Here is an 11,597-nt window from a genome sequence, read left to right on the forward strand (position 1 = left end):
ACCTATTCATCCTCTCCCGCACAAGCCTCAGAAACTTCTTCACGTGCCTCCTTCAACAAACACTCCCCTCTGAAAACCTCTGAAGAAATGCTGAGAAGTTTTTTGTCCCTTCTCAAGTGACAGGATCACAGTCTGAAGATTTTTCATGAAGTGAATTCACTCTTTTTAAAAATAAGAAAAAAAAAAGAAATTAAAACAAGGAAAAAGATGGGGTCTAACTCAGCGACTCAAGTTTCAGCTTTAGCCATTTCAGGCATTACCTCACTAATCTGTTCTGCTGCACTACAAGGAACAACACATCTCATGAGGTACATCTTTGCTCCTACCTCCATCTTTTTATTTCACTACCAGTTTGGGGCTTATGTTGATTAAAAAAAAATACTAAAAAAAAAGTCAAAAAAAAAAGTCAAGTGACACATTCTAGCTGATCCCTACTCCCAAATTTCTGTAACTGAAAATCCAAATTATTCTTTGTGCTGGAAAACTGTTTCTGACTCAGATCTACAAGGGTTGGAGTTCAGTTGTATTTACAGAGTCAGAATCAGAGCAGAAACAAAGTTTTCCTCCTGACATCACGGTAACAATTGCTCCGCGACTGAGTCCAACTCTCAGGCCGCTATTCACAGACTAATTCCCAAGCCTGCGCAGAAGCAGGGAAAGCCTCACACTCACAGCCAGCCAACAAGCAAGGCGGAGCAAACGCTGCCAAAGCCATTTAATACTGCGGCAATGCTGTTGTGAACAGAGGACTGCAAACAAGTCAGGAACACAGAATATTATTGCAAACTCTTTGCAAGTTTCAATTAAGAAAAAGTCTTCAGCCCAAAACACATGACCATCATTTTTTCTCCACATTTTTGGCAGCGTTGGCTCTTTCTGGAGTCCTTTCCAACACCATGCTCTCCCTACTACTGCCTCTGGCTTGCCGTTGCTGTCTGATATGAGAAGTCATTCCAAACAGAGCAACCCAGTGGATGTATGCAATGAGTGTAACACAAGGTCACCATCCCCTATAAAAAGATTTTTGTCATTTTCTAGCATTAAGGATTAAATAAAGTCTTATAAAAATCAACTGCATGCATCCACAATGCATTCAATAAGTGAGAGATTACTATACAGGATTACTTCTAAAAACTAATGCAGATTAATAACTTACCATAAATTAATAAGGTTTTTGTCATGAGAAGGTCTGGAGGTCACTTTCGATCATTTCCCCCCAGACTTCCCTTTGCTCTCTTATTTCCCATGCCTGTGTCTGTTTTCTAGCACTGCGGTGTGCACAGCAACTTTTCCACTCTAATTCAGACTTGAAAATGGAAGAAACATCGAAAAAACAGGGACAAAAGCCTGTGTAGCGTGCGGGGCGGCAGTATAGGGGGTGAGAAGACACATTTAGGCAGGCAGACACACTGTGTACATTTGGACCCATTATTCCCAGCAGTCAACACCAACACAAGAAAATGGGTTTGATTGGTTTTTTGGGGTTTGGGGTTTTTTTTGGTTGGTTTTTTGTTTGGTTTTTGGTTTTGTTTGGTTGGGTTTTTTGGTTTTTTGTTTTTTTTTTTAAGTAAAATACATTGACCTCAAAGCCTGATGACTTCTTTACAGGCTCCTTTCTGGCTTCAGTTATCCATTCAGTTTGCCATTAACATTATTTTTTGAAGGAACACATTAATCTTGTTCCCAGTAAAGCAAAATCATTTGGGAAAGAAAAAAAGTTTGTACAATATTACAATTGGGCTACTAGGCCAACAGGATTTTGCAAAGCTGACTTCAAGTTTTTTTATTAGGAAAATCCACTTGTTTCAGGAATGGTCTCGCTACAAAAACCCAAAAAGATTCTTCTTTTAATCTCCTCCTTCAAGAACTGCTGCTATACTCAAAATACCACCTGACTTACGAGTTGGGATCAATGTAGTCTCGTATTCTGCCTCAGAATGACTGGCTGGGATAGGATACTTAAAAGAAATTACCAAGAAAATCTTCAGCTGAAAATTACAGCAGAATCTTCTTAGAGAGGATGCTTTCCTGCACTGAAAATTAGCTGTACCCTCTCATGCTCTGAAGAATACAATTTTAAAAAGACAGTTTTGATTACATAATGATGTAATTACATATATTTCCTTTTTAAATACACACATTTAATTCATTTTTAAATCCTACAAATATCTGAAGTGCAAATTGTATGTTTTTGCTGATTAGTTTCACATTTTGGGCATCTTGACTCAGGCCCCTAACTGCATGTGGTGTCAAGCAATATTTTGAACAAATGTAAATTTACATTTCCGTTTCATTCAACTTTGTTCTTATGTCATAACATCACATAAATGAGATTACAATGTGTTTTCTAACTAGTTAACTGAAGAACATAAAATTCTCACATTAAAATGCATCAAAATCTTTTCAATGAGAACATTACCAGCTTGCCCTCAGCATATTACTCTATTTTTGTGGGCATTTGAAAAAGTCTCCAAAATTAAAATAAGTTTCACTCTCAAGGTAACCTGGCAATTTCTTGTTGAGTTTGCATCAGTTTTAATTTGGGAATAGAACATTAATACACACCTTTTTTTATTAATTCCTATGCTATTATGTTTAGATATACAAATTTAACTTTATATCAGACTGTATTAATAATCGCTCTACCCAAAACTCCTGTGATGTGATATTATCAGTTAGTGATAATACAGACACTATTGCAAATATGTAAGATGTCTGGACAGCCATTTTTAACTTAAGACATGCTTCCCTACTTGAACACACCATTAAATAAGAATTAAAAAAAAATGCTTTCCACCTGTGGAGATGATGGATCACGGGAGCTTTTCAAGATCTCAAGTAAAAGAAGAATTAACAACTGTATACACTGTAATAACCATCATGATGATGCTGTCATCAAAATAGTGAATTTTAATTTCTCTAGAACAGGCTTGAAACAGTCTGGTTTTCTGAGCATAACAAGTAATTATTTTACACAGAAACATTACAAAGTTTAAGCACACACAACTGTTCCTTTTATTACTATTGCCTGTACGATTATAGTAAATCAAATGTATGACACATTTTGCTAACAGCAAAATGATTTTTTACCTCCAGATAAATATACTAAGCATAAGACTTATTTTCCATTATTAATTAAAATAACTGTATAGTGAATTTGTGAGATCAACAATTTGTTTTATATGCTCATTTTTAGCCTTTTTAAATGTACTTACTGGTTGTTCGGGTAAGTCTTGTGGCTCTTCCATGGGTATTACTATTTTAATGCTGAAATGATTCAAATCGTGTGTTCCTCAGCAATCTTCAAAGCCTGTCAAAAGAAGGTGTTCATAGCTTTATGTACTTTTTGGGGGGCTTATCATTTAGGCTATCAGCGAACATTAATTATTATACATTCCACCCACAAGCTTTCTAAACTCGTGTTGCCATCTCCCAATTAAAAGACGAAATTCATATATGGAAAGATTTCATAAACAAGGGATTTAGCTTTAAGCTTCAAGATACAGACTTTTTTTACGCACGTGGCACATTTCTACATCATTTACTTGTACCATACTGACTACAGAAGCTAATATATCAATCAGACATGTGCACCATGATTTTAAAGACACTTTAAATGATCAAGTCTGGTCTACTAGGTCAGTAAACAGTGTGATTCAATCTAACCTGTTTTAATTTAGAACATTTATATAACGAACAAAAAAAAATCAGGACAACACTGTACACCTAAATGTATTTACATGCAGTACTGTTTATTGCCAAACCCACAAAGCAAGTTTATTATTTCAATTGCACCTTTCAAAAAGAGAAGTTTGATGAAAATTTATAAAGTAATTTTTATTTTGGAAGCTAAGTAACCCAGTAGCATTTAACATAGAGATCTTGTATACAATTCGAAAGAGCTGTTTTCTTCCAAAGCCTTAAAACCATGAAAAGGAAATTTTGCAATTATTTTCATAACCTGATGAATTTTTGCAATTGGCTGGGCAAAATATAAAGGCACATGTCCTCCACAGCTTCCCCCTATGCCCAACAAACGCCCATGAAGAGCGTGACCTATGCGTTTGATTGCTCTTCTTTCACCCTCTCATTTCAGAGCCAATTTATTAAAAACAAACCCTAACCTCTTCAGACCAGCTCCACCTCAACTGCACCAAAAGCAAGTAGGTGCCAGCTCTTCCGTCCCAGCAGAGCTGGCTCTTCCATACGCACACGTGTGCATTACTGCACACAGAGCAGAACCTAAGTGGATTACAGAAATTAGAAGAAACACTGAAAAACACATTGTGGTTTGGAAGAAATTAAACGAGTGACTTTCTGCCTGAGGTACAATCTACTCCTGCCTCCACAGCTGTGAAAGTTTTGCTGTAAATCTCAGTGGAAATGCAAGACGCCGTTTCCCCAGCTCTGCTTCCTCTATGCCTTTCTGTTTTCCCATCGTGTCTGAGGCGTTCAGGCACCTTCACATCAAAAAATTGTCCCCATGCAGACTGACTAAACAAGTTAACAGAAACAACTTTCTGGTGTCCTGAAAACAACTGCTATTTCCCCCTCCTGGCCCCTGCCAGACCTACTTAAACTCCAAGCACGTGCAGCCAGCCTGCTGTGGAGCACCACGTGCCGAGCACAGGGATGCTCTGCAGCCTGGAATAATTTCATATTAACCATGAAAACACAAAGGATTTCTTCTCCCTTATTTGAGGACAGGTAAAGGTCTTACATGCCAGGGTGTATCGCATATTCCAGGGTAAAACTTCATTGAGGGTTTGAGTATTTTCCAAGGCTGCCTCCCCTAATCAAAGCTACTTACCTTTATTGCCTTAACTGTAAATCAACTGAATTTACAATAAGCCTCTTCAATAACTCGGGTTCTTTTGAAATGACCCTATCCACACCACACAGAAGAAAGTATACAATACAAAGTACTACTGTCGCCTTTCCAGTTTTTCCTCCATCAGTTTTAATTGGTTTTATTTTAAATATAAAACCTTTTCCTTTTTACTTTTTGTAGGAATAACAGAGAAAAATCAAGACTTAAGAGAAACTGTGGCATTCAAAGATGATGAATAGGAGTGCGGAGTACAATGGCCAACATCAAGAATATTGGAAATCGATACCAAGGGGTCCTGTCCTGTCCCTTGGCCTTCATTTTTGCTATTTGACACTAGTTTGCTGTGTAATTTCTTAGAAAAATCCCAAACTAAACTCCTCAGTATGGCAAAGATTTCACATCACGCTGTGATCCATACAGAAGTAACTTCCCACTCCACACTTCGTTTAAAACCTGCGGGCAGTTCTTTCATTTTGTTTTTTGAGAAGGATCTAAATAATTGGAAAGACAAAAAGATTACCAGAGTCATGTCAGAATACGTTAGTGACTCTTGTGAACAAAACGCTCTCCCCAAATGAGTAGGGCATCGTGTAGCACCTGGAAGACAATGAATGAACTAGAGCAGATGAGCAGTAACCGCTTGCCTAGATGGCAAGTGAAAACTTGAACTCTGGTGGCTTCTCGCTTTCTTCTAGAGAATACTCCACACCTCCAGACATCGCAGCTTGGGCAGGAGTCATCTCGCGAAGACCCAGTGCTCGTAGCTGCTGTTACACAGAAGCAGGCAGAACAAGCAGCAGCACGCATTTCAGCGTGAAGGGGACGCACCTAACCAATACACCTGACTAGCTAGGAGCGATGGGGTCTCTCTCCAGCAAAGGCCTCCTACACCACAGTTTAAGCTGCTGCTGAAAGAAAAGCTCCTGCCCCTCTTTACCTCCAGCAACCCCCTCTTGCTCACTTGACCCCCCTTTCTTTGCGGGCAGTAAAGCACTTGTGTGGCTGAACAGCAGCCTGGATCTGGGATCTGACCTTCTTCTAAGGAACAAAAGAAAAAAGAAAAAAAAGAGAAAAAAAGAAAAAAAAAAAGAGGCATGCAAGCACAAGCTTTCTGCTAAGCTGCTTTAAGTGGGATCAGCTCTGGCCTCGCACAGCCCCACACTGGGGGGGGCCAGCAGGACGGGGAACAGGCGGTGCATGCAAGCGGGGCAGGGGGATACCCCTCTTTGGTGACAGCCGTAGTAAATGAAACCCTAATCTTACCACCTTGTGTATGTTTTGCTTTGGCAAAACAGAGGACATAAAGTCACAGTGATATGCATAAGGCTCTCCAGCCTTTCAACCTGTATCACCCACCCCATTGCCAAGTTCTCCTGTAGACCAGTGACACTTCTCATGACCGGGCACAAAAAGCACTTGGGCCAGAGCAAAGCCAGAGCCTCTCCCCGCCATCACCTCTGCCAGGGGACAGCCGGGGAGGGGAGCTGCCTGCCTCTCTCCTCCTGCAGGGAAAGGCTAAGCAAAGCTGCTGACAGCTTCAGCACAGAAACCCCGGGGCAGAGGATCCAGGGAGCAGCTGCTCCAGCCGCACCAGTTTTCCTAACAGCACCCTCTGGCATGGCTAACACCCCCGCTGCCCATCAGCTGGCTCCAGCCCCCGGGCAGCTGTACCCCAGGGCAGCCCACCCAGCCCTCCAGCAGGCCCCGAGCACCTCCGGGTGCTGGGAGCCGCCTCCTCGCCCAGGAGGAGAGGAACGCACTGATGCACCGCCCAGGGCTTGGGTTTCCAAAAAACAAACCCAGCGCCTTGCACCTGCTCAGCTTGAGCCACCTCAGTGTATTATCTTACTCAGCAAGCAGCTCGCCATGGACAAAGTTGGTTTTTAACAACTAAAGATAAACATTACTGATATTTTTTTTTTCCTCCAGCATCTCAAATCTCAAAATCAGATTTTTAACTTATATAAAACTCAAGGCAACTGTACCTCAGATAAGCTTATCACATAGTTCCTATTGTGGAACATTTTAAAACTGTAAGTGACCACCACAGAAAAGATATCAAAGCAGATCTTCGATATCTGCGGGTCCATAGAATCCAAACCGCTGCGCTTGCAGCCATGACAGGGGGTGCCAATGCAACTGCTGGGCAGGAGAACAGCGACCGCTGTTGGTCCCATTCCCTGTCCCATGCAAAGCCACAGCTTCCCAAAGGTGACCGACACTTGGTAACCTCAGAAGAGAAGCAATCGGTGATTAACAGCTTTGGGGGCAGCCAGGGTACGGCCATGTTTTCCACCTGTATATCTATTTATGGGAGGGAGGGAGGTCTGAAAAGCAGATTCTGGTGGTGAGAATACTTCTATGGGCCACTAGGCATGTGAATGAGAAAACCCGTATAAAGTGTGACTGAGTGTGCAAACCAGGCATCAAATGAGCTGCAGCAATGAAAGAAACATCCAGAAAAATGAGTCAAGAGTTACACTTTGGAAAACCAGCAAAATACCATACTTTCTTCCCTTTATGGGGTGGTTTTCATTATTGGTCTGATGAAAATTATTTTGTAGTATCTGAATTAAACAACATTTTTTATTTAATCTAGACTTGTTTTGAACAGCCATCCTGGTTTAATTCCAACTTGCACAGAACACCAAGAGTGTAAAATATCAAGGATAGGTGTTTTGCACGTCGTTTTATTTTGCTTGTTCAATCTGTGGAGATACATTATCTAAACTTCAAAACAGAAAGCATGAAAGCAGAGGAATGGACTGCAGAATCTCACAGATCAATTGCCTGCCTTCGGTTCTGCACAAGATCGCTATGCCAATAGTTCCCTATTAAAAGGGCTGGCAAGCTATGTACAGTTTCTTGCACTAAATCCTGTTTGAAAAATCCTTAAATGCAAAGTCTAGCTTGGTCATACTCTCTTGAACTTGATACTCTGGATATAATTTCTGAAAGCTACCTGCCAGTAGCATCAGGCTAGACTGCTAGTTGCTTTCATTCTGTTCTTCTCAAGCCCATCAGCCTTGGCTTTGAATATAAAATTTTGCCTGAGGAACAGTTCTTCTCCCAAGCTGCAAATAATTAAAGTCAAGGATACAGCGATAAAACCAACAAGCAGTAATTATACTGATTGGAAAAAAAGCTGTCTGAATTTAGTTTTATATTACTTTAAAATAGCCACTATTTCGCTAAGAACAAAGCTTTAGTTAGGGTAATGAAATTGTATCTATTAAACAGAAAGTTAAAACCAAATGTTCTGTATGCATCATAATATAATCTATACAGTTCTTTCCACTCCCCATTTACTCAAGGGCCAGCACCTTACCATGAATAGCAATGAATGTACGAATTAAGCACTACTAACACTCATGCAACTATGCAATATGTATAAACTCCCCGTATTTTCCCGTGGAGCATTCCATGGTCATCTGTCCCATGTTGCTACACTATGGGATTGGAGAGTGCAACCAAAGGGATCTAAGCCATCATCCCACCGGAGCAGGGTTTTTCCTTGCAATATGCTTTTACTCCATGCCACTCACCATGTGACAAACCACTTCCGTCAGAGAAGAGCAGAACTTGGCACAGCGGTATATGGTGGATCTCCCCTCCACCCTTTTTTTTTAAAAAATTTTAATTTAAAACATCCAAAGAAATAAATACAAAAAGAGAGGAGACACACATAGTGACACTATTATGCACTGCATAGATACCAAGTGCTTTTTATTCTAAAGGTTTATGACTTAAGTTTTAATCTTCAGGCAAAATATGCTATCAGACATCTCCCATGCCGGCAGCAACCCTTGCCCCTCCACATCAGGGTATGCGCAGGTGTACAGACATCACCTCTGTGTTCCACAGGAGTTTTACAATTTTATTCTTCCCCATATCTCAGCATTCCCATATCCAACTGCGATAATACTTCATCAGCTAAGCTGCTGAAATATTTCCAACTTGATATTCAACACAGCCAAACTAGCACTCTGACCACACCGAGCCAGCAAGCCCAGCCCGCTGCCCACTCCTACAAGATCTCCCATGAGGATTTGGCAAAAGCAGGCATTCTCTGAAGTTTTGGAGAATCTCCCATTTTGTTTTTAAACAGCTTAATTAAAGATGGCAGGAAATGACAGCATCAGCCTGGTTCCTAGTTTGGTCCATGTAATGAAACAGCCCCTTTAGGAGCTGTGAGGAATTGAACTGTTTTGTGTACTAAGCCCCATTTTTCCCTCCTTCAAGGCAAAAACAAGACAATGAAAACTCTTTATAAAGTTGTACCGTCACAATGATGCAAACAAAATGAATGAGTAAATAGATGCCTGGGTGTGTCAAATATTCTATCTGGTGAGTCTGAACACAAACTCAAAAACCTTCAAAGCTACTTTAAAAAAAAGAGCGTTGCAGTATTTAATACGCTGTGACATGCAGAAAAAGACAGGGGCGAGCAGAAGAGGAGGGGCCCATCCGGCTTTCCTCCTCCACCAGGGAATGAAATACTTCATACAAATCAGTTCCTTCCACAAGCAGACCTGCAAGTAACACAGTGAATTATCTCCTTCCCATGGTGCTCACAAGTTCATTTATAAATACGGTATTAAGGCTGCACATTCAGTGTCTGATAGTCATCCCATGACTGCCAAGCAGATGAAAATAGGCATGTTACTCCAGCGTTTGAAAATACAAATGAGGTAAACAGGGAAAAGGAACTCTGGTTTCTAACTTCAAATTGTGACAGCACCAAATCCTACTTTCTAAAACTATCAACAATCAACTCCCCAGACAACAGTCCTGCTCTCCAAAACAATTCTTAAAAATTCCCTCTAAAATCAAGGCACCAAATCTCAAACTTTGTTTTGTTAATTCACCCCTTTTCTAAGTACAGTTCTGTACTATTTTCCTGTTTCAGCAGCAGAGAGCAGCCGTTTAAAAAAAAATGGGAGAGTTAATGAATGAAAGCCGTGCTACACACCAGCATGCTGATTTCCTATCTTTAACAAATCCAGCGGCTCTCACAGCAAAGATTTATACTCCGCTATTCTTCTCTTTTTCTCACTCTCCACGCGCACACCCACACACCCAGATATGCACTTACAACATGCACGGGTATTTGCAAAATGCGGTGAAGAATACCAAAGAACAACCTTTGCCGTGAGATCTGCTGGGCTGTTTACTGCTCCCTCTCTGTGCTCTCTCTTCCCTTCTTCATTAACCGGTGAAGACTCAGAATAAAACACACGAGAGGTTATGAGGAAGGCAGATTGTATGCCCTATTTTTGAAGGTACGAGTGGCCATCACAAGCCTGTAAACACAGTCCTGTGGGATTGAAAAATCATGGTTTGATTAAAAGTTCATAATCTTAAAATGGAAAAAAAAATTGTGCCGTATTTATAAAGTGAGAAAATTACTGAAACTAAATGTGGTAATACAAATCTAGTTTGGCCCTAAGCAGTGCTGATTTCATTAGTAGGAATTTTCATGCTATTTTTAAATCCTTGAAGGGCTGTCAACATTGAGGCTGTCTGCAGTTCACTTTGCTTGAACAATGACACACACGCAGCTTGGTTTCCCAGTTCTTATGCAATTCTGTTAAATTTGATTTTGAAACACAGCAGGGAAATTTTGAATGGGGAAAAATAACTGTCTTCACAAAGGAAAATTTGGAAATAACAACTTCATCCTCGAGAAAAACAACTCCCACTGAGCTGAGAAACAAGTCGGCAGTTTCTTCAAGATAGATCTAACATGCATAGCTCACATGGCACAAGAACACAAAACTGCTATGAACCTTGTAGTTACAAATCAAAGCACAGTAATTTATGTACATTTAAGAAACGTAGAAAAGTTGATTACGTCCTCTGCTCATGAGGATTCAACTTGCCCTAAGACTTAAGGGATTTTTTTCTGAAGACCACAAATTATAAGATACCCAGTATCTTGAGGCTCACATACATTTTTGTGGTTTAGATAACCGATAAAGGGGTGGCAAATCTCTAGAGCTGCAGCTCTGGCGGAAAAATCACTGTTTCTCTTAAAAGCTTTTTAAAACAAACTTTCAAACAGCAGAGCATGCTGCCTTTATTTCTAGAAGCCACCTCAGACACATTCAGATGAGCAAATTTCCTTAAGACTGAAATTTTTAGTCCTCTATCAGTCAGACAGCAAATCTGCATCCTATTAACCACAAAAAAGGAATTATTTACATTATGCAGCTCTAAACTTTATTTTCAATAAAAGATTTCACTAACATATATCCAAAAGTCACATAGCCACCCCCAGAAGCTACCAGGAAATTAACTTGTAGTTCTATTAGAGAAACTGTTTCAGTACTCGACTTTCATCACAATTTTATTAAAAAGGTTGCGACTACAGTAAATTTACTTATTTCTTTTGTTATTTTGCATTAGAGGCAGCCATGGTATTTATCATGGTGCAATCAGTTCTGAGAACATCTGTAGCTATTTGTGTCTTAGCAACAACAGTTGCTAGAGTAACCTGCTCAAAAAAAAAATTAAATAAAGAAGTACTGGATATTTGAGATTTTTTACTGGGGAATAACCAGTTTAAATGGTGGTGTTCAACGCTCAGCTGCTCAGCAAGAGCCACTGCCTTTAATTAAGCAGATTTATTAAAACATTTGCTTCACACAGCATAAGTCCTGCTGGCAGAGGCAGGTGGGAGCACAGAAGCACCCTACTGGGTCAGAGAAATGGTCTGCCTAGCCCAGCCCAGCGTGCAGCAGCAGCCGCAGCCGCAGCAGCAGCA

General features: G+C 40.4%; 1 protein-coding gene across 3 annotated transcripts in view; it reads right to left on the reverse strand.

The window, feature by feature from the left end:
- Positions 1-11,597, reverse strand: part of EYA3 (EYA transcriptional coactivator and phosphatase 3) — a 72,328-nt gene that overhangs the window by 35,552 nt on the left and 25,179 nt on the right. For 2 of the 3 annotated variants that reach the window (XM_009645841.2, XM_009645840.2), the window contains exon 2: positions 3,216-3,310. In XM_009645841.2, the coding sequence (XP_009644136.1) occupies positions 3,216-3,248 (33 nt within the window). In that variant the 5' untranslated portion in view covers positions 3,249-3,310. Of the gene's footprint in view, positions 1-3,215; positions 3,311-4,124; positions 4,203-11,597 lie in introns of those variants that run through there. The other variant, XM_035901286.1, reaches the window with a different exon arrangement.

The sequence above is a fragment of the Egretta garzetta genome, unplaced genomic scaffold, assembly GCF_000687185.1.
Source record: "Egretta garzetta isolate BGI_Z169 unplaced genomic scaffold, ASM68718v1 scaffold368, whole genome shotgun sequence".
NCBI classification, from domain to species: domain Eukaryota; kingdom Metazoa; phylum Chordata; class Aves; order Pelecaniformes; family Ardeidae; genus Egretta; species Egretta garzetta.